Source organism: Larus michahellis, chromosome 10 (assembly GCF_964199755.1).
Source record: "Larus michahellis chromosome 10, bLarMic1.1, whole genome shotgun sequence".
NCBI lineage: Eukaryota > Metazoa > Chordata > Aves > Charadriiformes > Laridae > Larus > Larus michahellis.
The window spans coordinates 14,046,565-14,073,205 of record NC_133905.1 but is presented as its reverse complement, the minus strand read 5'-3'; the positions used below and the strand labels follow the sequence as shown (position 1 = coordinate 14,073,205).

The window sequence follows — 26,641 nt, the reverse complement described above, 5'->3', positions numbered from 1 at the left end:
AGTATTTATAAGCACTGATAAGATCCCCCTCAGTCGTCTTTTTTCCAGACTGAAGAGACCCAAGTCCCTCAGCCTTTCCTCATAAGAGAGGTGTTCCAGTCCCCTCATCATCTTGGTAGCGCTTTGCTGCACCCTCTCCAGCAGTTCCCTGTCCTTCTTGAACCGGGGAGCAGAGAACTGGACACAGTACTCCAGGTGCGACCTCACCAAGGCAGAGTAGAGGGGGAGGATGACCTCCCTCCACCTGCTGGCCACACTCTTCTTGATGCACCCCAGGATGCCATTGGCCTTCTTGGCCACGAGGGCACATTGCTGGATCATGGTTATCCTGTTGTCCACCAGGACTCCCAGATCTCTTTCCACAGAGCTGCTCTCCAGCAGGTCAGCCCCCAACCTGTCCTGGTGCAGGGGGTTATTCCTCCCCAGGTGCAGCACCCTACACTTGCCCTTGTTGAATTTCATAAGGTTCCTCTTTGCCCAACCCTCCAGCCTGTCCAGGTCTCTCTGTATGGTGGCACAGCCTTCTGGTGTGTCAGCCACACCAGCCCCCCCCAGCTTTGTGTCATCGTCAAACTTGCTGAGGGTGCACTCTATCCCCTCATCCAGGTCATTGATGAATATATTGAAGAGGACTGGACCCAGTACTGACCCCTGGGGAACACCACTCGTCACTGACCTCCAACTAGACTCTGTGCCCCTAATCACGACCCTCTGAGCTCTGTCTTTCAACCAGTTATCTATCCACCTTATTGTCCATTCATCTAACCCACTCTTCCTAAGCTTCCCTATGAGGATGCTGTGGGAGACCGTGTCGAACGCCTTGCTCAAGTCAAGGTAGACCACATCTACTGCCCTCCCCTCATCTATCCATCCAGTCATGCCATCATAGAAGGCTATCAGATTAGTCAGACACGATTTCCCCTTGGTGAATCCATGTTGAGTACTTTTGATAGCTTTCTTTTCCTCCACATGCCTTGAGATGACAGCCAGAACAAGCTATTCCATCATCTTTCCAGGGATGGAGGTGAGGCTGACTGGCCTGTAGTTCCCTGGCTCCTCCTTCTTACCTTTTTTGAAGACTGAAGTGACGTTGGCTTTCCTCCAGTCCTCAGGCACCTCACCTGTTCTCCAGGACCTTTCAAAGATGATGGAGAGCGGCCCAGCAATGACATCTGCCAGCTCCCTTAGTACTCTCGGGGCCCATGGACTTGTGAAGGTACGTGTTTACCTCCAGCTCTGGCCTGGCAGCACCCGGTCGTTTCCAGCACTAACTGCTCAAAGCACGAGTGCCCCAGGGACAGATCCTGCACCCTGTGACAATCCCTTCTTCTTCCTTGCTAGGAACCAGCCCGGCTGCAGCGCTCCCTTCCCAGAAGCTCAGACGCTGCCAGCCCATAGAAGCACGTTCACATGGGCTCCCCCAGCAAGCTCTGCTCTCCAGGTTCAGCCAGATGGCGCACAGAAAGGTCTGTAATCCTTTACCATGTGAGAGAAACCCCCATGGATTGGAGAGACAAGGAAACAAACACGTCGCAGGAGCCCACCCACCCTGCAGTAGGGAGGAGCAGCACCACAGTGACCACCCATGAGGTATCTCCGCATCTCTTCAATGCTTAGTACTGAAAGGATGCTGCATTGCATTTCCATACCTCATATCCCTGTATTCTTCCTTTGTGCTGGTTCTCCCGAGGGGGAGCCCAAGAAACTTCAACGTCTGAGGCAGAAAGACTTCTGGCCAAAACAGTGGTCGGGGCTCTCGTCGGCTCTGGGTAGAGGAGTTAAAAATAAAATGAAGAGTTTTCAATTTTATGTTAATTTTGTCTCAAACTTCAAGGGATTTATTTTCTCCATTGCAGGAGAAATGCGACATGCCACCAAAACAAACTTCCACATTTCAAAACGATGGCCTGTCAGCCTGTGCCAGACAGCACCGCTCCTCTGCCTAAGAAATAATAAGATGTCATTACTAAACTCAACCCAGGATACCATGTACTGTAATTAGGACAAGAGGGAACATTTTCTGATCAGTGGACATTAATTCATACTAAATCTCAGCGGAATTCTTTCCAGATTACATATTACTTTTCCATTAATATCAAAAGATTTCATTACGATTAATGTTATTTTAATGACTATCAAAAGAATTAATCACGGCTCGCCATTTATTATAAATCAGAGCAAGGATTAGGTATCAAAGGATACGTCAAGGTGGATACTAAACCCTTTCAGACCCAGTCAACCCTTCCCGTGTCCAGTGGCAGGGAGGAGGGAGAGGTGGTAGGGGGTGGTCCCGGCTCTACCTTCCTCTGCCGAGTAGACAACGGTCACGGGGCTGAAGGACCCTTCCCCCTTGTTGTTGTACACCCCCACTTTGACTTCGTAGGGGGAGAAGGGCGGCAAGGTCTCGTTGCGGAAGACATATCTGGCGGCGTCCGGGGAGGCCACGACAGTCTGCATCCAGCTGATGGTCCCGTAGGGGCGGAAGGCCACCACATACCCGAAGCCGCCTCCATTCTGCAGCTCCTCAGGCACGGTCTGTTGGGGGGAAAACCGGGGAGAAAGGGCACTTTCAGCAATGGCACGGGTTTATCTCTCCATCTGCAAGCTGGCTATTGCTTTCGGTCCTTCTAAAGCTACGGTCCTAAACAGAGCACTAGAGTAGGGGGGCGGCTGGCGTCCTGCTCCACATCTAACCCGAATTCATCCCACCCCGTCTGTGCCAGAGCCTTGCTGCTCTGTGAGTAACCTGTAGTCAGGGGGGAAAGCAGCATCTCCAGAATTCACTTCACCTAAGACTTAATTCTTCTTCTTAGGTGCCCACCTCCCTTCACCGATTAGACAGGGAGCCTCCAGTAACCACGTGAGTTACTTTAGACACTGCAATGACTAAGAGATGGGGTGAACCAAGGACACGGTTCCTGCTTTCCCAATACTCATGCAGCTGCTCTCACATCTTTGCGGTCATATGTGAAGCCTTGAAGAAGATATCCTGGCAATGGTCCCAGTGCTACACAGCAGCCCAGAGCAGGTCAGCCGACTATCCACAGCCCATACAACATGACCTGTTAGAGACCGCGATGGCAGGGAGCAGCTTCATAGAATCATAGAATTGTCTAGGCTGGAGGAGTCCTTTAAGATCATCAAGTCCAACCATCAACCTAACTCTGCCAAAACCACCACTATACCATGTCCCTAACTTGCCACAAACGTGATGGAGCAGGGCAGGTAAGTGCCAGGTAACAGCTACAAGAAACAACCTGTCACCTCCAGGTCACTTCTGCACACACTGATGCTCAGGTTTGCAGCCCCCTAAAAGCAGCATCAAAACACAAAACCTCAATGTATTAAACCAACCTGCAATTACGGACCACTCTCCCACAGATGCTCAAGCCTGTGCAAGGGTTACTTTTGGTGACCGCTTCTTACTGCGTATTGTAAGGCTCAAAAAAATGCATCAGACCATAAAGAGAAGGCCTCTGGACATTTAAAAGAGTAAACTGCCTGTTCTATCAAAATACAAATTATATTTTGTGCAAATTACAAGTCAAAGTCACGGCTGATGTTCTTGCCATGTGTGTTTTTGAAACATATTGCACCATCTTCAGGAGACACAGCATAGCTAATTAGTCCAATGGAGGAGGAAATTTAGCACATTGAGCTGTGTGGTAAGGACAAAACCCCATTTATAGTTTTTTAATAACCTTAAAAATATCTCTGGCAATTCATTCTGCCAGCTTGGTCAGAAATAGTGCTAAGTGGAAGTGTTACCATGTCTAGTGAAGTTCATTATTAGGAAAAATATGCCAGCTGCATCGCATCATAACATGAAAATACGAGCAGACATATGACTAAAGTTCTAACCCCGACTGCTTTAAGGAATATTAAACATTTTTCATCTCTTATCTCCTCTTGCTGGCTTTCATTAGCAGTAACGAAAGCCAGCACGCAACGCGTTGTGCTAACTCTTAACTATTTGCTGCCGTATAACCGGGTGCAGGGGTAAGGGCTGGACCTTGGGAGCCAGCCGCAATTCTCAACCAGGTCAGGATGTGCCATGCCCGACCTCACAGACTGTTTTATCCCGCAGGTGGCTCCTGCCCGTCCATGCTTTGCTGTACGTGTTTGGAGGTGCTGAGTGAGGGGGAGCTGAGGTCGTGCTGAAGCCGCGATGCACAACCCGCTCCCCTGCACAGCAGGAATCTGCCGGCTTCCTCACACGGGGCCTGGAATGGGCTCAATCTTAATAGCTTTAATTTTAATAGAAATTTTTTATCACGCAATCTGGCTTTTTACCACCGTTTGAAATCTACAGGAGCTTCACTGTGGTCTGGGGTGAAAAGGCGCATCTAGATGAGGACCATATTAATTTTCCTCTCGGTTTGGACTCCACTTACCTCCCAAGTAATGACCAGCTCAGACTTGCTCCCTCCGCCACCACTGACGTTAGCTGGGGTCACTTCGGGAACTGCAAAAAAAGATTCAGAAGATGCATGCGGCGACTTTGAAACGAGAAAAACGCATTGAAATGGAACAGACCTGTGCAGCAACAGGACTCTGCTGGCCTTCCCCTGCTGGGTACCAGAAACACTATTAGGAAATGACTAATTTGCCATGGCAAATAGCATATTAAAAGTATGTCAATAACAATATATTAAAAGTGTGTCAATTAACTTGTGTATTCAGTCACTAATTGTTTAGTTTAAACATTTATCTTCCATAAAAAAGGCTTCTATTTATTTTCATATTTCATATGCTGTTCTATTATGGGCTAAAACAGAACAGAGGAGTCACCTACCAGGGGTTTCCCATAATCGAGGCACGTATTCCTGCAGCCACCATGCTGAGCCTACGCCTTGCCGTGACCCCTTTCTGCCAGATCAAAAGATGGGGACAGCATCAAGGAGTATTAAAGCTCTCAAGGCTTGTAGCTTGTGCTGGAATCGGTGCACACAGGCCCTACTGAGGATCACCATCAAGCTGTGCCTGCAGCAGCCTGAAGACACAGTGTGGTTCCAGGAGGAAGTGGTGTGTCTGGGAGAGGGCTGCAGAAGACCTTCAGTAAGCCCATGAAATGATCCAACCCATAGGGCAGCCCAGGGTGGTTTCTCCAAGGCTGATGGCCCACGGGGATGAGGTCCAAGTTACTCGGAGAACCACAGAAGCCCCCAGCATCAAGGGTCTGATCACTCTCCAGCCATGAAGCTCACGCTCCTGCTCTCAAGGTGCTGTAGTCTCTGCTCCAGAGTTTCCATCACACTGATCATGGGAATCCAGAGGGAACGCTCTGAGTTCATCTCTCTCATCAAGGGATGCTGGGCAGTATTTTCCAAAAAACCTGCCCAAATACCCTTTTTTTGGAAAATCATTGCTTTCCGCAGGGAAAGGGCATGAAGTCTTCCTATACACCCAGGAGTCATGGAGTGAGCAAAAGAGCCCATCAGGAGCTGCCTGATCTGTGCACACAAATAACATGCCACGCAGGAGGAGGGCACAGAAAGTGCTCCTCAGCTTCCTCCAGTGCCATGCACCCATTAGCACTGACGAGCATTTATTCAACCAGATTGAACTCAGTTGCCCACCACTACTTACGAGCTTCTTCAGTTCTTCTCTTCTCTGAGGGTCTGCTGGGTTCTCCAATCCCAATCAGGTTGGCAGCCACTACTCGAAATTCGTACTCGACCCACGGGTTCAGACCCACCACCGTCGCTGTGAAGGTCCTGCCATCGATGATCTCTGGAACTGGGAGACAGCTATGGGTCAGGAACGCAATGAAACCCACTGAAAGCGTTAAAGACTGCTGAGAAAAGGTCATAGATATCCGATATCCTTAAAAGTGAGGGATTAACATAAACGCAAAGTGAATAAGGATTGATAAACCTTTTCTCATAACATTCTGTTAATGGCAAAGAAATAAATGAGGTGGCATGAAAACATTGTGATTTTAGCACAGAAATTCCTGCTATTAAAGAGCTTCTCCTAAATTATCACTTTTTGAAAAAAAAGTGTCAAGACAACAGGTTTAAAGGGTTTTTGTTTTTCTGTTTCTAAAACAGAGTGTTCCCTCTATTTAATGGTTACTGGAACAAAATTAACCTCTGACGGAATGAACAATTACATCATGGGATTTTTCCCTCTATCAGGAAAATAATTCTACTTAAAGATAGGCCAGATGACATGGTCTGTCCCTGAGGGATATCTTTATAGACCACAATTACTGTTGTATATCTCCAGTGCGGCAACAAAAGATAGGAATTCATTCTGTTTTCCCTTAAACATTCATGAGAAAAATGGATGAGTAACAGCACTGACTGGACCCTAAATCTTTGGGTTGCCAAACTTGAAACTAGTTAATAAGACAAGTGCTCTGCAGCCAGTGAAATTACTCTTCCCTTCAGGGTGCAGAGCTGCTCCACTCGGCCTATGCGTGGGTCCCGATGGAGGCGTTTTCCATCGGTGCAGCTCTTCGGGGACCAGGCGATGGACCTACCTGTGCTCACCGCTTGCCAGCCCACCGAGAAGGGGGTCCTTGCTTGTACGACATACATTGTGATAGGGCTGTGGTTGTCTGCTCCTGGCCTCCAGGACAGCTGGGCGGTGGTGTCGGTGATTTCATCTATCGTCACGGCTTCTGGTGGACCTGGGGGACCTGTTGGAAGAATTACAGAAGGGGTGCTTGGAGCTTCGTAGTGGCTCAAGGAAGGAGCGCTCTGGTCTTCTTCTCCTGCTCAAGACAGAGGTAAGGGAGTCCCTGCAGAGGAGCGAAGCGCAGCCCCAGCTCTCGTTGCCTCGATGAGACTGGGAGGCATGGGGGGACAAACACACAGATCCCCAGCTTCCCCCGCAGCCCCCAGCTGCCTCCAGTGCTGTGGCACGCCTGGGCTACCCCTCAGAACAAGGGACTCGGGATCAGCTCTGCCATCCCACCTCCGCTGGTTTAGCACAGGTAGGATTTTTGGCTGCAGCTTGGATTCACCAAGAGGCTGGCGAAGAACGAAGGACCTGCCCATAATGAGCATCTTGTCCAAGCGTGGACCAGCATTTTCTGCTTCACTGCTGGGTTCCTCCGAACCAGTAAAGCACTGTAGGACACACCAACCAGAGAGAGGACATCTCTCCTGGATCACATGGCCATTACTGTCCATAGTGGTACCCGAGGCAAAGTCTCTCCCAAAAAGCACCATCTCAAGCAAACTCTCTTGCAATTCTCTCTGCGGACTAAAATTATTCTCATATGATATTCAGAGAGCTGGACACGTTTAAATATCTAAAATACCCTGTAACCTTCCAATATCCCGTCTTTAAAATGAAAGTTTCAGCAGGTCTAGCCAGATTTAATTTCTCAGAAATTAAAACTTTAAATTGTTTTGCTGGGGGGAGCAGGCACGCAATGCAGCCTCATGGAGCAGTCAGCTCCTTCTGTCCCCCACCGCAAGTTACACCAGAGAAACGGAATTTTGTTGGATCCATCACAAATTACTCCTACTGTTTGACAGAGGCTGAAAAAAACTGTCTTCACTTCATGTCTTGGAATAACCGTGGTTATTCCCAACAATCCAGAATATACTTCTTCGCAGGGTGCAGTGGGGCAAGAGAGGGAGAAATTATCAGTTACCGATTTACAAACTATTTTTGGGCTGCTGACAGACACAGGCTTGTGTTCAGATGGCATGAAAAAATCCCATCCTGAACAAGTGGGCCGATCCACGTGTACCGGTGCCAGGGGTTACTTCTCTAAGCTCTTGTTTGATATTCCCTGACATAAAGAATTGATTTTTATGCTAGTACCTGAGCTCTTATTATTTTGACATAACTCCAATATTTTAAAAAACTTCTCAAAATTATTCTGAAGGCTGTATTTATTTACGCACCAGCTATTCACCTCTCCCTGCAGTCCCACAGCCCAGGGATATTTCCCAATTTTTATGCAGTTGGTGAGACAGTACAGAATAACTCTCAGCGCAGCTGTGGGACCACAAGCCTGGACGGAGACATCCCCGTTGATGTTTTTAGGGAGCGACAAGATCAGATGATGATTTGCCATCATCAAGGGTCATCGTCTTGTGAGAATTTCAGAATTTCATGTTCCTCCTGTTTGTTTACAGAGCCAGCAGTAAGGAAATTACCTAACCGAGGCACCCGTCAGCAGGCTGTTTTGAAATGTTTGTGCAAAAAGAAAAAAAAAAAATCATCTGAAATCATGCTGCAGCAAAAACCCCGGAGTAACAGGGAGGAACCTCCGGGGGAGCAGAGCAGCAGCTCCGCTGCCACCAGGGCCCAGCTCTTTGTACAGCACGTGGCTAAGAACGTCCATGGGGGAAATGCGGTGAAAAGTGTAACTATATTATGAGGATAACAGAAATGCCCAGCTACAGACAAGGGCACATTTCTCAGCGGAAGTTCAGGGGCTAATCTCGCACATTTTACTCTGGCACCGCTTTGATAAAAAGGGAATTTCTTACTTCTTTTTCATGCTCTCCTCCTTTCACTGCGTCGCCTGAGAGCTTAAGTTATATGGAGAACATGCGAACTATACGGTTTTGCTGGGGTCTCTGAGAACTGAGGGTGGCAGGTACCAAAGCTTGCGTTCCTCAAAGCTGACGAGCAGGAAAATATATATTATATTTATTGTAAGGATCCAGGCTCAGGTTAACTAATTGCATCTCTGTTAAAGTCATACTTAACAGATCACTTGTGTATGGTAATGAATAGATCTTAAAATATCAGTGAAGTCACTAAATCGTGTTTATTCTAGAACAGGAAGAATATTGCTGGGCAGAAGCACAGTGAATAAGCTGGATACTGTTTCTGCTGCTCAGTTCAAATAAATGAGCTCAGTTGGTGCAAGCTTTGCATTCAGGACACGAACACGTACTAGTGTGTTTATCTGTGCTGTGTGTCTGTTGTACAAGTACGTATACGTGAAACAATCTTTACATGCACTGTTTGAAAATGTACTGTGAAACGCAGCGTGTACTTAGAGCTTATTTCTTAGATTAATTACAAGATGCCGGCATCCCAATGAATGTCTCCGAGCCCCGGAATTGTCGTACCAGCAGCAGAAGATAGGAAGGAAAAAAAAATAAAAACTTTACAACAGCAACAACAGTAACAAAATTCAAATACCTCTTACAATCAGGTCTGCAGCAGCCGATAGCTTGTCCACACTTGTTTGCACCATGCAGACGTATTTCCCAGCATGCTTCAGCTGGATGCTTCTGATCATCAAATCACCAGCTGAATCCTGCTGATAAAGTAGGGAAAAGTGGTTACAATTACTTTTTAATGAGCGCTAAACATCATTATCACATGAAGGACACTGTGACTAATGGATTTACTTTACACTGGCTGATGAAAACATTAGTAATGCAAGCCGTGGCCTATTAAAATTATGTGAGTCTGCCTTGAAGATAAGAGTGGGAGCGTTTCTAAAATGATGGCTCCTACAAGGGGCAGGGGAGCCTGGTTTGGGTCCGTTAAGCAGTTTCCCCATCAAAACATTGTGACAGAGCTTATGTAGGGCAGGTTCTCTCCGATTCCCCCTTTATCTCTCTGGATATCCAATTTATAGCCTCTCTGGTAATCAGATGCCCAAGTTGCGTCCACATCTATTTCATAAGTGAAAACCAGCCCAAATTACGAGACATCTGCAATAGTTTCACGGCTTTGTATTACGGCCAGCATTTTGATTGCCCGGCGTTTTTGTGCTAAAGATCACGAGAACAGCACTCTCTGAGGAAATCTTGCATCACCTAACAGCGGTAATTTGTTTTCCAAACGCCAAGTGCATGTCTGATTAACTGTTGAATAGAACTAATTAGGTTTCTGTATGTATAGGAAGCTGAAAACTCTCTCTAATTTTTTCTCCAGACACAAAGCATTTGATACATTAGAAATCTCAGGGTAACCTTGTGATTGTGGCTTTTTGACTGAGGAATATTAATAAAGTTTGTAATTTTAGCTTTGCAGGCCAATCAGGCGCTGTCGCTGGGAAGAGCCGCCGCTGCCGCCGCGTGCCCTAGGCATCAATCCTGAAGTGCATCTTTTGATGACTTTTTTTTTAAGGGATAACAGCAAGGCTTGTAAATTGTATTTCCTCTTCCTTTCAGCATTAAATTTCACTCCTGACAAATGTAAACACCGACTGTCAGTCTGCCTGAAACCCAGCGCAAACATGGCTCTGCAAACCCTCCTGTACAGCAACATGCAAAACGCTTTCCAGTTTTCTACCTCTGCTGAAAATTTCTTACATTCCTTTCCTTCTTTTTCTCATTACCTTCACCCAATAAAAACGGACAAAAATTCATAAGGAAGGAGGAGAAAACTTTTTAAAATTGCAACTAAGTTAGAAATTAAACTCCCCAAGTCCTGCCTAACACGTAACAGGCTAACTTAGATGAAATCTGAACTGCAAAGGAAAATGTTATGGTTACAAAGGAAAGCAAACTTTTTACCCATCTTCCAGACACAGCCTGTGAAATGGCAGCTTGTTATTCAGCAAAAGATATTTGGAGATTATTTTTGGTCAGAAGAATGGCACGGGAGGCTGGGGAAGGTCTGACAGATGTGCCACCTCCTCGTGTGAACCCCCTTTCTAATAGACGGTGTCCCAAGGTACCTCCTATAGCACTGACCTTCTCTGAATGGCACATGACCCCAGCAGATTCTCTCCTCTCCTAACGAGGGAAAGTAATTCCTACCTTCGCAACCTTTTCTCCCCTGTACCTGCTACTTGATCATGGTCTTGAACAACAGTGGTGGCCAGGGCTGTATTTAACAGGCAGCCTAACCACCATTTCACACTGGACTCTTCTAGCTATCGGATTTCCATGAACGTGATCTTTTCAACCTTCAAATAAACAATGCTCTGGACATTGCAGAAGTTTGCCTTGTCAGTGGGTACTGACTGAGTTTCCCACAAACAATCCAACCAAAGATATCAAGGTGACGTTGCCAGGAAACATGCACAGTTAACACTGAAAAGAAATGTCAGCTCTGACGGTCGGTGATGTTTGTAATACAATGCAGGTTATTTTGTGTAGAGGCAAAATACTAAGTGTGTTGTCACAAGAGTAGGCCACAGACGGAGACAGATAAACATGCCAATAAACACTGCCTGAACAAATTTGAGGGTATGCTCAGATTTCTGCTATTTTCTGTATAAATACAAAGTTCTACAATTGTTATATTTTACATTTCTTTTACTGTTACAGCCAGAGAAAAACTATTATGGACTTCTTCCTTGAATGAGAAGGCAGTTTTTTGCAATGAGAAAACATATTATAGGTCTTTTGACTTACATCCCACTGCAATGTGAACACATCGTTCATGCAAGCAGATTGAAGTCATGTCATTAAGAAAACATAACAATTCTACACCACCTGTAATGAAGTATTCTACTGGCAATGTTCATCTTCTCAGTCTATAAGACACAAGACAACACCTCCTACTATTAACTTAGTCAAGTCCATTCCTTCTATTAGTAGCCCTTTTCTACGTTACCTACTTTTATTACTGTGAGGAGATCGCTTTAGTATTAATACTTACCCCTCCAACTCTTTCAAAGTGATCCCCATCTTTTTCAAAGTCTATCAGGTGTCCATTAAATGACCAGGTAAACATGATATCTAGCGAGTGATCGTGAGATACCTGACACGGCAAGACAATGCTTTCTCCAACAGTGACATCCATGCTGAAAGGTGACACCATAACCCTGGTTGGATCTACAAAGGAAAAAAAAAAGCAAAAAAAAAAAAAAAAAAGCATTAATCCTGTCCTCTTCAGAAAGAGAGAGATGCAGAGCTGAGAAAGATGCTAAGCAGTCTACCACAACCACAGCATTGCCACCAGAACTTGAAAAATTTGCAGTGATCACTTAGGAAGGTCCTTAATGCAACAAGTGAACTATCACAGCTTTGATTCTATCCTCCAATACCTTTCTCTTTTTGTTGGATTGAAACACCATTAATAAATCCTCCAGAATCCTCTTCTAGGCACCGTCCTGATGAACAAGGAGAAAAGGCTGGAATAGAGAGCAGCAGATCTGAAAGGCTTGGTTAAATCTTTTGAAAAACATTGGGGATTAGAGATGATTTTATTTGAGTCTTCTCACTTCACCATCGTTATCCAAAAAACTATTTTGTTGTTCCTAAATTAAATGCTGCCTTAAGAAAACTCTTTCAATGCAAAATGTCCAAAACTGGAGTGAAGAAGGGTATATTAAAAACATGAGTGATATCTGCTTGGACCTGGAAAGAGAAAGACTAGACTAATATTATTGTTGTATGTTATGTTTATTGAAAACTTTTTGCTTGTTTACAATACTGGCCAGGTTCTCTCTCTAGAGAATGGTTTTACATTTGAAATCCATGTAGTTTTCTTTGTGTGAGGGGAGCCCACACACAGAATAAATGTAAGCGATGAGTGATACCAACCAAACCTTTTACACCATGGAAACCCAAACTCTGCCCCAGTGAGCCAAGTCCTTTAGCGGCGTCAGACAGAGGGTTTCTGGGGAAAGAGGTGGCTCTGGGCATAGAAACTCCTCTGCCTGACACGCAGCTGGGTTGGGTTGGGTAGTAGATCAGACTGACTCACCTTTTAGGACCTCTGTGGTCACTGATCTGTTGAACAAGAACTGCGCAAGTATTTTGGGGAGGTGAAGCAGAAGAAACATGAGAAAGGGCATTGTCCTAAGCCACGACATTTCCAAAGGAAAGCCCCCAAACCCGTGGCTATCTGTGATGCAGCAGGTTCTGACTGTTAAATATGGGCAGCAGCACGTACCAGCTCCACCTCAGGCGTCAGGACTTATTCACAGCTGAAGTTCACATGGATCCTTTACCACTGGTTTAATTGTCTATTTTTCACTTTAGTCGTGCAGTACAAGCAAAATGGTGGCACAGAAAGATGAGCCACGACACATTATGCAGACTTCAGCTCCTCGTCTGTGCCCGTGAATTCCCTCTCCCTCTAAAGTTAACATTTGTCTTTCATTTCTGTTGACAAAAATGCAGTATTTTTTTTCTACAGGGCCTCAGAGGAAATGAAAAGGAGAAAAAATATTGTTTAACAATGAGACCAAAAGTCTGAAAATCATATACAGACAGATATTTTTGCTTATTCCAAAAGTCTATTCTGCACAGCTGTCATGCTAAAATACTACAAGCATTATTCATTCTCTGGTATACGAAACCAAAATCTTAACTACTTCTTCCAGGGGCTATTGGCCGACTGCTTAATTCTCTGCCAAAATAATGATACAGGAACAAAGATATGCACCGGGCAGAACTACTCACTGAAATTCAGGGGATGCGAAGCTGTTCCTGGGTTATCAAAGACCTCAGCAGAAGTGTAGAGCAGGCGCTGAAAAAGATTTCATTGCTGACTATATTGGCTTCAGATCAAGTCCTCGGGGACTTGGCTGTATTACCTTCAACAAATTGAATTAATCTATATTTTGGTTTCACTTCTAACAAAATAGAGTAACTTGTAGCACAACCACAGTAGATGTTATGAGCCTTAACTAATTAATACAAGTAAAGCATTTGAAATTTCTCAGGTATAAACAGTATAAGTACATGCTACTAAAATGTTTAACTATTGCCTAGACTTACGACTTTGCTTTTGTATAACTCATGTATCAGGATTTTACAGTCACTTGGGATTGCAACTGCTGAAACTCAAGACCCGGAGCATCCCAAGCTCAGGATGCTACAGAAACGCCCGCACCTGCAGCGGGGCTCAGGCACAGAATCACTTACTGAAATTCCTTTCAGCATCAGAAGTTCACCCTCAGCCCTGCTCAAAGCCTGTATGAAATATTGAAGAAGGACTTGACTCCGAGATGAAATGGGTGCCTCCCACAAAGCCCTCAGCTCTCCTACATGAGTCCCGCAATGACCCGTGTAAGCTGGGATCCTTAATGAGTGTCAGCACCGAGGGTTTGCTGTAGCTAACCCTCGCCTCCACGGCACCTTCTGCAAGAGGCGAGAAGTCTGCACCATAAATGTGATTCTTCTTGCTACAATGCATACAGTTAATTAACATATAAAGAATGAAACATGGGTGTTTGGTAAAGTCTTGCTATGCAGAGCAGCTTAGCGCAGCTCCTATGGACGTGGTAGGAACCGCAAGTGCTGGTGCCTCCGAAAATCAGGCCCTCAGCTCTCAATCCAGCCATGCCAAGAAGCATGGCCACCTAATAGCTGAACGTGCCAGGTGACGGGAACGGCTGATCCAGCTTCATGACAAATGATGCGCGGGGATGGCTCTGACCCAAGCCCTGCTCAGCACAAGCACGAGCCCCCGCAAGGCACTTAAATCCCCCCAAGGAGAATGCTTACCCATCGCTTCTCAAGGACTGGGAAAGCTGGACAAGAAAAACATGCCCTCCCCCCCTTCAATAACCCTAGCAGGGCAGCAACTGGAAAATGTTATTCAGAAGGCAATTGAGGGCAGCCGAGTGTAGGCACACCTTGGCGATACGCAGCCAAGTGGTAATCAAAATTATTAGATTTGCATTTTCAAAACCTGTAACATCAGGCACTTTTTAAATTATGGCGAGTGCTTTAATGATACTAAAATCCTGTTGGTTAGCATCCAAGTCAGAAATTAAAAAAAAACAATGATTTTTTTTTTTTTTTTTCTGAGCTAACTACTCATTTATTTATTGTCCACTTGCAAGGCAAGAGAGACAATCTCGGCAGACGGGTACTACAGGAGAGCTGACCTTAATGCTCTGATACTGTCCTCTCCCCACCAAGTACAGGTTATTTTCCTTAGATGCCTTTCCTCAGTAAGGGCACTATTCCCAAGGACAGTTAATTTAAAAAAAAAAAAAAAAAAGGCGATTTAGGTGATGATTTTGAGATTATATTCACCTTTGGAGCATTTTGAGATAGTTTTAAAAATAAGGCTGAAAGATGCAGTTGCAGATAAGGGGTAAGAATTCCTATGAGCGGCATCACCCCTTGGAGCTGGCTGCTGGTTTCTGAGCCCTCCACAGAGGGAAGCAGCACCTGGCGCTTCCCAGCTCTCCTACAGCAAGAACAGACAAAAAGCAAGCAAAATTCTTTCAGGTCACTCCTCAGAAATTTCATCTGGCATTACTGAGAAGATTTATAGAGGAGAAATAAGTGAATAGTGCATGCCAGCAGGAATGCTCTCGAGGGATGAAAAGCTCTCTGTCATCAGGAGGTAAAATAATCTGGTTTTTAGTCTCAAGGAGATTCACAGAATGGTTTAGGTTGGAAGGGGCATTAAAGCCCACCCTGGGCAGGGACACATCCCACTAGACCAGGTTGCTCCAAGCCCCATCCAACCTGGCCTTGAACCCCTCCAGGGATGGGTCAACCTGGGCCAGGGGCTCATCACCCTCATAGTGAAAAATTTCTTCCTGATATCTTATCTAAATCTCCCCTCTTTCAGTGTAAAACCATTCCCCCTCGTCCTATGGCTCCTTTCCTGGAGCCCTGTTAGGGACTGGAAGGGGCTCTGAGGTCTCCCCGGAGCCTTCTCTTCTCCAGGCTGAACCCCCCCAACTCTCTCAGCCTGTCCTCCCAGCAGAGGGGCTCCAGCCCTCCCAGCATCTCCGTGGCCCTCCTCACAACAGTCAGGGAAAAAAATAACTACTCTGTAGAAGCAAACATATTCAGTAGGTGTCCTGTAGGCACAGCAAACGCAGTGACAGCAGACGTGATGAGTGTACACTGGCCTGTGCTGGGATGGACCCTCTGCAGACTGGCTGGTGACTGTCTGTAGGTGTCACTGGAGGCTCAGGGAAGCAGGAAAGCTCCCTCGAAGCCTTCCTTCCATGCCAGCACTTTCCGGAGCGCACTCTGTGTGACAGAAACAGCATCTTTTTGTTCTACACGCAGTTTTCCCTGCATGCCAGCCAGGCTGGCAGCTCACGGAGCGGCTCAGCTGCCAGCTCATCCTCAGAGCCGAGAGGGTCTGAGCAGCACGGGAGCTCCTGGGGATGGTCCTCAGCCGGAGCAGACCCTCACTGCTGCACGGGACGGCTCTGGACACCACCACCACCACCAGCCTTGGCCCCACCAGCTGAGGCTATCTGAGCTTTTCTTACACGCATTACAGCCCTTACTTTTATTGCTGCAGCCTATTGCAGAGAATTTGGTGTATTTCTGGCTAATTTAATGTACTTGGTTTATACTACAGGAGATTTACACAAAGTTTTCTTGTGAGCTTTCAGTATGTTAGAAGAACCGGAGCTGAGCAGCACTTCCCATCTGTAGGAAGGCTGTTAATTGCTTCGCTTTTGTCCCTCGTCCCCTGCTAAAGGGAACCTGTCATTAGCTGTTAGTGCCGCCTGCCTTTTGCGTCTGGTTTCGGGAAGCTGCGATGTATTTCCGAGCTGCAAACCAGCAGGCTGCAGGCATGGCGGGTACGCGCTGAGGGGAACAATTATCCAATCTAAAAGGAAAGCATCCCACCCTGATTTTCTATTGATTGGGTGTCCATTAGGAGAGATTACTTGTTTAGGATAAACAGCTTCGCATCGCTGCGTTTGCTTGTTGTAGCTCACACAGCGCTATGTTGTGTCATATTGATCTGGGGGACATGACACAGTGGGACAGAAGCTACAGTTGCACGACTTAAGTGACATAAAATGAATGAGAGACTGACACTCAGAGATAATGCTTTTTTTTTTTTTTAAAAAAAGAGGTCAGTCCAGAACACGTGAATATCTTTTGAATGATAGAAGAGGACCAGGGCAAAGCAAGAAGCGATGTCCCATATATTGTGCCCATCAGCAAGATTTTAACCTACCAGAGGGTTTATTCCCCACCTAGACACTCTCTGTTAGATGTCTCCTTGGCATCCTGTTTCCAAACGTGCTCCTTTCCAGTTTGGCTGAGCTGCGGAGGCTGTGTGCTCTGCTCCGCAGGGAAGGGATTCAGCGATGCTAATAACCGCAGCGCCTTTCATTTAAGGATATCAAAGTGCTCAGTAAACAACGAGACATGCTTTGCCAGCCCTGGCTGCAGAAGGAATATAGAGTATTTTACCATGATAAAAGATTGAACTGTAACCTGCTCGGGAGATACAGTTCCTGTTGCTGGCCTTGAATCCGGAGTTGAGCATCTCAGAGACAGATTCAAAAAAGAGATAATGTCAGCATTTCTAATGCTGGTTTCTGAAACCCGTGCGCCTAATACCCGAGTGCTTATTTAGGCATCTATCCCAGCAAAGAGGAGGTGGTCAAAGGAGAATGAAAGAAGAAAGGAATATTCAGGTTTTGACATACTTATCCAGGGTAAAAAAAAATGAAGAAATCAGAACTTCCCCTCCAAAAACTTAATGTTGCCTTCATATTGTTACACTTACAAGGGAAATTTTCCAAGATTTTGCAAAGGCTTATCCCTTCCTTTCTTCTCCCAGCCTTGCCCATTTCACTTCATTCAAGATTTGTTTTCACTTTCATGCTGCCAGGTTTGGTTAATGGAAGCTAATGAAAATTTTGTAAAAGTTCTTCTATCGAAGGTCTGCAGCATATGTCCAGCTCCCGTTTACTCTTTTGCCCAAAGAGGCAAATATCTTGTAAATATTTATGCTGTTGGAGGGAGAAGTATGTGCAAACGGATGCACAATGACTAGTGAAAACTGCAACAGCTGCTTACGGACAAAAGAAACATGGTCTGGTTCTTTAAATGGAAAAAATAAAAGCAGTGTTTGTTTTTGCTGAGGGATACGTACATTCTCTTCAAGTACATGAGAAATATCAGTATCCCGCGTATTATACTCAGAGGGCATGTCTGAGTTAAATAGCAGCGAGCAGCTCAGAGGCGTAACAGCCAGAGCGGCTGCTGCAGAATGCGGAGAGGAGAACATTTATTCCAGGCTGGACAAGAGGAGCCCATACAGACCAAAGCCATTTCGGCAGGCGAGGCTCTGACTCTCTGCATCATGTGCTGTGATAGGAGCACGCCAGGGCATCTGTTAGCTGTTTAATGAAAGCCAGTGCGGATGACAAGGTAATTTCAGGTTCAAGCATGAATGCTCAAGTGCAAGAGTTTATGTTCAATTACCAGATGCTTCAAACAAGCAGCTAAGACAAAGGCAAGCGATGCCAAGCACACGCGGCTGCATCCAATGTGAGAGAAAATGGACAGAACACTGCTTTTCCTTGGGCTCAATTTCCATTCACGTTGCTGATATTCCTTACTTGCACCTAGGCAGATAAGCAGTAGTTTCAAGTTTGATTAACCACCTAATTACCTAATTCTCTTAAACAGCCAGTATTGTCACAATCTTAAAGATCTACCTACATTTTTTGCTTATCTGCATAAACCGTTTCATGCACATGATTTTAAAATAGGGTTTTCTTGGAGATAAATTATAACTTGAGTATTTGGGACTCACTTTTTCTCTTCTTGAAATACCAGCGTGTTTACTGTTTTCAGTTTGGTTTTTATCAGAGGGAGTTAATTGATGCATTGCAGATCAATGTCCTCTATTTGCAATGACATTTTACACCATTGTATTGATTTCAAGGCAAATCGTATCTGGAGATAATAAAAATCAATCTTGGAGGTAGAATCATCTGTTTTCTATGAGCAACCAAAGAATCAAAGTCCAATACTTAAACACTCAAATGCGCTGTAAATGTTCTTTTCTGTTCTATTTGTGAATGAAACATTTATCCAAGAACATAAAAGTCAAAAGCAGCTGAGACTTGATGAGATAAACTTCTGGGAGCTCTCGGTGCTCCGGGCACCATCCGACACTATGAGAAACACTGAGGAGAGGAAAATACGACCCTGAACTGAAGAGATTAATAACCGGTGAACAACTAAACACATAGTACGAATTAGCATAGCAAATGACAGCTATCTTAATAGATTGTCTGAGCACTTCATGAGGCATGGCCAAAATTTAGATTAGAAAGAAACGAGGAAAGGCTAAGCATTTACAATAGCTGGCCTTTACAACACCACAGAAGTGGCTGTGATGAGTCACATAGACACTTTCAGGAAGAGGCACATGGTTCTTTGCCAATAGAACTCTTCTTTTCCATATAATCAGCTATTTTTCATGTGCTCTCGTAAGACAAGTAACTGATTTGTAAGGCACATTTCTTAACAGAAAATTTCGTAGCACTTACATTATCCTCTGGCATGTACTGTGGTAGTTCAGCCTAATAAAATGTAATCTTATTAAAAGCAAAAGGGACACTATCAGTTTAGAAAAGGGAATTTAGGCCTGGGACTAAAGTCACTTCCCTGATTTTAGAAATATATGTCGTCGCGGTCTACACCTTTCCATGCAATCAGGCAGCACTGATCTTTGGCAATGAAGGCAGTGATACACGGCCATGTATTTAACAAGGATTAAGGAAAGGAAGGTGGAGCATCTGACCTTTCCTGGAAGAGCAGAGACTCCGATTCAGCAACACACACGGTTGAGCTGGACATTCAGGACATGCTAAAATTGCTTTCCTGAAAGAGGATCCTTCTCTGCAGTTTACTTGGCTTAAATCTTGCCGTATCAGAACCAGGGCAGTGTGGGGGATGCAATTATTTTTAGATAGGTGCTTCATCACGTCGTGTAAACCCCTTTCTCTTAGACAGGCTCTATTTTCTGTTAGCGTGGGCAAGGTTTTGTTAAGAGGAGAGTTTAGATGTTGTTCCTCGTGACTGCGGCCCAAAGTAACCTGTCCGTCCATCCAGGCGCTGAAGATTCCCTTTCAAGAATGGCAGCTTCCTCCTCAGCCTCACTCAGAGCTGAACTGCAGTCGAGGCACCAGTTATTAACATATTTCTTAAACTGGCATCGAAAAAGAGCTTCCCGCAGATTGAAAACTGTCTAAACTTGACGTAAGAGTCTCCCTCCCAGGAATTAATGCCTCCCACCTCCCAGACAGGGACCAGGCAGTCAATCAAGGGATTGCATTTCTGCACACTCAAATATGCATTCTTTGTGTGGCTGAATAATAAATGAAGGTTAATTTAAATCTGAAAACACATTAAGAATGGAATTGCATCAAAGGATACTGGGGAGGGATGTGCCATTATAGCAAATTCAAAGACAAAATATATGAAAATGTATCCACTCCACTGAGAGTACAGAGAGTGTTACTTAAATAACAAGAGGGCACAATACTTCATTTTAACCTCCATTTTACCTAGTGCAATGCAATCTTATCAAATCAAGCTCTCTCCATACAATTGCGACAAAGAAAATCATACGTAATGGGGTTTGGAAGTGACAATGGGATCTGTCACTCTCAGAAATGTGTACTTGCTCTTTATAGCAGCATGCAACAGTGCCTGATTACGCTACAAAACCCAAACATCCCTTCTCCATCTCTTTGCATTTCGGACTAAAATAAAAGCCACTTTACTTCACAGGTGCCTTAAATGAAATCGGTGTATTTGACAAAGGATTGAACCCTTTGTGACACACTTTACAGATAACCCAGTGAATTCAAGGTGTCACCTTTTGTGGGCTATTGATTGCAACTAGCTGATATCCGTCTTTTCAAGTATGGAATAATCTACTGTCATTGCAAAAATGATGGCCATCTTACAGAGAAGGTTAATCAGATACAGGAGAAATCATATCTAATCTTTGACAAATTGCAAGTCACTCAAGGATCAATCACGGTTCTCCTTGTAACACAAGCCACAGGTAATTGTGCCAACGTAAGGCCGTGCCGTTGGCCATGCGGCCCTGCTACACAGCGGCCAACAGCATTTTGCCCCTTCGAACAGTTCAGCCTGCTGAGATGGTTGACTTATGGGGCTTTTAAATATGTTTTGAACAGCAATGACCATAAATAAAAGATTTTCAAAGAGAAGCAGAGCAGCAATAAGATGATATGCAGGCATTCAAACTGCAAAATTATGAAGTGACTGGCACAGTCTTTGCATTTTTATGGTGTATGTGCTTTATGTCTTTCCTATCCGAGTTCTACGTCTATTATCTACACCCTCCTCATCAGGACGAAGATGTTAGGAATTAGCTGACATGCAAGAATAAATCCCAAATTAAGAGTCATTAGGAACTGATGCCTCTTGAGCTGTCAAACTTAACAGAACAGCATGAAAATCACTAGCTGGACTTTCCAGCTTCCCAGCAAATGATCCATGGCTTAACTAGCCTTAGTGTCACCCAGATCAAGGCTTGCATGTGTCACGAATGTCTTGGGATAAGCAAGTCCTGGCGTACAGGTCATTTATCAAGCAGCCCAAGACATGTTCAGCTTCCCAAGTACCTGGTGTGACCGCAGTGCGTCACCATTTGTACCACTACGGGGAGCTGGATGGCAGCACCTCCTGATACCTCTGAAAACAGGGAAACTGCGTACTATTACATTAATAAGAAACCAGGCAAATTTAAGATTATTCTACTTCATTCTCAATGTGTTTTAACTTGGTGAAAATAAACCTTTGCGCTAAAGTGCTGTATCAATATATTTACCCACAGTTAGTAAAACCCACATACATGCTGTAATATGGTATCTGTATAAATACCATTTTATTCAATAATGTAGTTAGCAGGAAGACACAATACCTCTCGGTTCTCAAAATTAACACAATCATTTCTCAGAAATACTCAATACCTTATTGTTATAACCAAACTATACTTGCTATAGAGCCATAAACACACACAGACATCAAGGGTATCACAGTACCATTCTTGTATATATCTACATATAACCTAAAGTGAATTTATTTTCCTTATTATATGATGTGTGGCTGTGTATGTTCAGGGATGTCCCTAACTTACTTCAGGCACCATCTTCCTCACATTGGGATTTTGGCTATCGCATGCTGCAGTAACAAATACAGCCCCACACCTGCCCTTAAGCTGTATTATAAAACCAGCCGAAGGGAAGCACCTCTTTTTGCTTTCATTTGGTCAAGTGTCAAGGCCCACTGCAGTCACTTTTGTATTTCGTTTTAAGGGTTTTTGTCTTTGTTTTTCCTGACAATTTCAATTTGCTGCAGAATAAGAGCAGCACTGGATCTAAGATTTTACTTCTGCAAGATAATGCTAAAGATTCTTGTGCAATTAAAAAGGAATTTAGAACATGTAGCAATTTTTTGCATGCTTTGCCAGCTTCATTGCCCCTGTAGGACCTGTCTCAGGGACGGTGACTGGACAGACTTTGTGAAGGCCAGCACTTAGAAACATAACTTAGGTATCAGATCTAACAGTTGTATTTTAAACTACAAGCCCTATGCTGCACATCAGCAGAATATACTGAATATTTCCATTGCTAACTTGGTTTGGCCAATGTCTCCTGAGGGATTACACTGCACGGATGGGGAAAACTCTTACGTCCACAAAAGAACAAGAGAGTTTTGTCCTTGCTAAATCATTTTCATCAATTTCCTCTGACTGTGACTTTCTTGGTTATGGAGGCAAAGAACTGGGACCTACTGAATAGATGCTCATTACTAAGTGGAAAAAGCACCAGGGACGATTCCAAAGTCAAACTTCTGCCATTTAGCAATTTTACCACTTCTCAACCCTGCTTTTAAAATACAAACCCATTCCGGTTCAGCATGTTCTCTGCTGCTTCCAGGCACCTTAATCCTCAGGTTCGGTGGGTCTGTGCTGTTGAGCTCTAATGAGCAATCAGGACTTACTCCCTTACCCTAACTTTGATTGTTTCTAACATACGATTCCTTTTTGCCCTTCCTCCCTCCACCTTTTGGCAGATCTCAAAAAAATCTAAAAACCTCGACAGAAAACAGGCTGCCAAGATTCACTAATTTTAGTAAGTACCAAATATATTTGCCTATTAAAGAGTTTGAATCTCCATTGGAACATAAAACTCAATATAACCCCCCCAGGAACAACGTAGAGAGTGTCCCACTGAACTCACAGCTATCTGCCAATAGGAAAAACGACCACCTCCATTTTCACCACGGAGCGTCTACCTCCTGCTGCTCTTCCAATGGTTTATTTGCTGGGTGGGTTGCTTTATCCATCCCGTAAATGCCTTCAACCTGAGTATTTCTCTAAAGCAGCATCTGCTCCTACCATTTTATAATTAGAATATCATTAGTAGAATTTCTTGCAAATAGCTCCCACAGAGAAATGACTCTGCCACGCAAAAGAAGAATCTAAAATTCCCAAGCTATTTACAATCTACACTAAAAAGAAATCTGGGCATTTCTCTAGTGCCTCAGGAAATGACATCCCAACAACAAGACATAATTAAAAAGTTGTTATGCATTGGGCAGGACAAGGTATGACAACCGGCAGGCAAGTAGGGTAATCAATTATGCAAATAACTTTTAAAAAATTATCTTCGGTTTCAAAAAAATCTTGTCAGGTCAGCTCAAAAGGTCAACCTCAAATAAAAAAGTTAAAGTTTTTAATAAACTAAAACCTTAGAAAAAGTTATTGATGTTACAAGGAACATACAATTTTCTTCTTTTTAAAATTATTTGAAAACAAAATTGAAGTAACTGTTTAAATAAACTGTTATTTCAAATAGAAAATAGATGCCTCTAGTTAACATTAACACTGAATTCTTATTTGAGTTGTACATATAAATAACAGAAAAAATTTCAGACTATCCAAGCCAACTTGTGGAAAACACACATTTCAAAAAGTTCCTGCAATTTTAAGTTAAATGAAGGAAGCACAACAGCACTTATACAAACTCCGCTACAAACCTCTGGAATTTAGAAGTATCCCAAGAGCCGAGTGGAGGGAGAAGGAACATGAGGGGGTGAGGGCCGTCCTCTGGCAGCATTCCCAGCAGGAGCACCCAGAGCACAGGGAAAAGCTTCTTCAGCACCAGTTGGAACCGTTACACTTTGAATCACACCCAAAGGTGAACAATTCCACTTGACAGAACTCCACCCAAAAGAGATGGAGACAAGCAAGCGAGGGGCAGGGAGCCGGGGCTGCTCTGCGCGGGGAAGGCCAGCGCGAGCACCGACCTTGGAGTGAGAGGGAATAAACCGAGCTCTCCTCCTTACTGACCTTCAGCAACTCATTAAAAGTATCTGCTGCCTTATTTGCCCAGCATATAAAATGGAAATAAGACCTTCATTATAAACTGTTTTGTCTTCTTACACCACTGTGAGCAGCAGATACTTTTACTTAAGATTAACTTTTTCTTGAAACCCCGTTAAGTCTTCCGCACTGCCACAGGCCACAGTTTGGACTGAAACCCAAACAGCTATTTCCGAACAGATCAAGTGACAGTAAGAACAGAGCCAAGAAAACAAACCTTGAAAAAATATTTCTGGGCCACAAAGACCTAATTTGTTTCCCGGTGAAGGCAAGATGTCTCTATGTCCTGTGCACTCTTGCAGGGAAGTGACTCCTGTCTCCATGTCCCAATTTATTAGTGACACACTGAGCAGGCAAACCCTTCTTCTGAGGGATGTCCTACTGTTTTGCTGTCTCGTTGGTTGCGCCCGAGGTCCTGAAATCATGGGAAGGGGCAGGATGGAGGCAGGATCACATGTGAGGAAAATAACAACCAGCAAGACCATCCCGTCATTATAACTTGCTCAAAATCCCCAGCTCCTACTCTACTGAAGAAAAATTCAACAGAGCATCATTAAAAAGCTTCCTTGACATTTATCCTGTTACATGGCATTTTACTTCAAATTAGCCACAAGTTTTTCTTATGTAAATGATTCCAAAACAAGAATCAAATCCAACTTGTGAAGATGCACCCAGAGCAGGGGAGGAATGAACAGCATGCCGGCGCTGCCATCTCTCCGTTCAGCCTGGTTTCAGCGATGGTGTCTTTGGCCCCGAGCACACAGCTGTGCTGGGGCTTCACCCACATCTGCAATATTTCTCCCCAAAACTCCCACTCGGGGCTGGCTGCTGCAGGGAATGATGTTCATCGTCAATGGCACCAAACACTTTAATTACCAGGACTAATGAATTCAGGCTTGCATTTTTACAGAGACTTTCTACTCTGCACTTAGACACAGAAGGAACCAAAATTTTCACTGGTGAAATACTGCTGACTTCCTAAATAAACTCTAATAAAGATTATTATTTAGATACATTCACGATGTAGCTAAAAGGAAACACAGCCCTAAAACCTACAGCTTTGATGACTAGTTCCTCATGATACACTTAAAAACTTCAGACATAATGAAAGCAAAATTCATATTCCAAATGTGCGTGACAAAGGGAGACAGAAAGAACCAACCCAAGCCATGGCAAGTCAATTCAGTGACAAAAGTTTCTTGCATTTCAGAGTCAACCTGCTTTTGAGTCGTGAACAGGACATTCATGTCGTATTCCCAAATGACTGGCTTGAACACTGTGATACAGCACACCTAGAACTTAAACTATTCCGGTGGTGTCTGATATTAAATTCCCTCTGCCATCACGATTTTGGGATTAAGACAAGGGACTCTAGTCTCCATATTAACTTTGATGGGATTGCGCATAATCTTACTTAAATTGCATTAGAAGAGGGGAAAATCAGGTCCCAGGAGTCCCTAATATTGCAAGCACCATCTCATCATCGTTCAGCAGCGCTTTAGTTACTCTCTGATGTGTCAAACCCCATCACTCCTTGTCTTTATCCATGTGCCACTTGGCTATTATTATCTGATAAGCAACTCTGAGTCACCTCTCTGCAATCCAGCTAGACTCAGTGAGGAAAAGTCACAACAGCCCAAAACCTCAGAAGTTTGGTTCTGCTAAGCTGCTTCCAAAAATCCTTCTGAGAAAATACACAAAAGGACTGATATTTCCCCAAGTACCGTCCCAGATTCTTTTCTTCAACACTCTCACACTTTTTCCTCCTACGACAGAAAATGTGCTCTCTAAACACTTCCTCTGTATCTTTGATGTTAAAAACACAGCCTTCAGGCCAGTCTGTTCTTAGTCACTACTTTCAAGGATACAAAGTTCTTAAGGATAGGAGAGTCATTATCACTTTCCCCCTTTATTCTCCCACACCGCTTCCTTCATCTTTACCTGAAGCAGAGATGGGCAGTGGCTTTCTCAATGCATGGCATATTTAGATCATTATCTCCCCGAGCCCCACCTGCACAGACTGAATTACTTTGACGTGGAGAGAAGCGGCTATAGGGAGACCTGCTCCCATCTTCCACAACAGGACTGTATGCTACAATGATCTCAGTTTTCTCTGTTGTATTGTTTCCTCTTAGGTATGGCCCTAATTTACCCAAGATTTGTGGGATTGCCATGAAGCTCATATCTGGAAGTTCATCCCACTGCATGCTTTGGAAAAGGACAAGCTGCATTCTCCTTTGGGATGAAGATCAGACTCATAATGTTAGTAGACTTACAATGCGAGATCTTCCTGAGCAAAGAAGAGAATAGACATGGGATTTACATCCCACAGCAGTACAACTGTCATGATTAGTTTTCTAGAAACCAAGTGAGTTGCATGAAACTAAAAGCTCAAAGAGACAGATCTTCCACTGCCAGAAACTCCTGGTAACTCCACCAGGACACACAAAGCTGCAGGAATGGAGATATGGCCCCTTATATCCAACCCCAGATGGACTCTTTTCTTCTTAAGTAGCCCACACGTGCCCAGAGCCAGGAGCAGGAACTGTAACTGCCAGAGCCACTGGACCAGGAGAGGTCCATCAGCTCAACCACCTCCAAGTGACTTATTCTCTGGAGCACACTCCTGGGGCTCTGTGAG

At 44.4% G+C, this 26,641-nt stretch overlaps 1 protein-coding gene across 5 annotated transcripts in view; it reads right to left on the bottom strand.

Moving 5' to 3' along the window:
* The window catches only part of LOC141749207 (contactin-4), a 347,767-nt gene that overhangs the window by 5,836 nt on the left and 315,290 nt on the right, over positions 1-26,641 (bottom strand). For 4 of the 5 annotated variants that reach the window (XM_074602291.1, XM_074602290.1, XM_074602292.1 and 1 more), the window contains 7 exons: positions 11,545-11,720; positions 9,124-9,244; positions 6,488-6,646; positions 5,590-5,739; positions 4,395-4,465; positions 2,301-2,535; positions 1,650-1,765 (listed from right to left, as the gene is read on the bottom strand). In XM_074602291.1, the coding sequence (XP_074458392.1) occupies positions 1,650-1,765; positions 2,301-2,535; positions 4,395-4,465; positions 5,590-5,739; positions 6,488-6,646; positions 9,124-9,244; positions 11,545-11,720 (1,028 nt within the window). The remainder of the gene's footprint in view (positions 1-1,649; positions 1,766-2,300; positions 2,536-4,394; positions 4,466-5,589; positions 5,740-6,487; positions 6,647-9,123; positions 9,245-11,544; positions 11,721-26,641) is intronic. The other variant, XM_074602293.1, reaches the window with a different exon arrangement.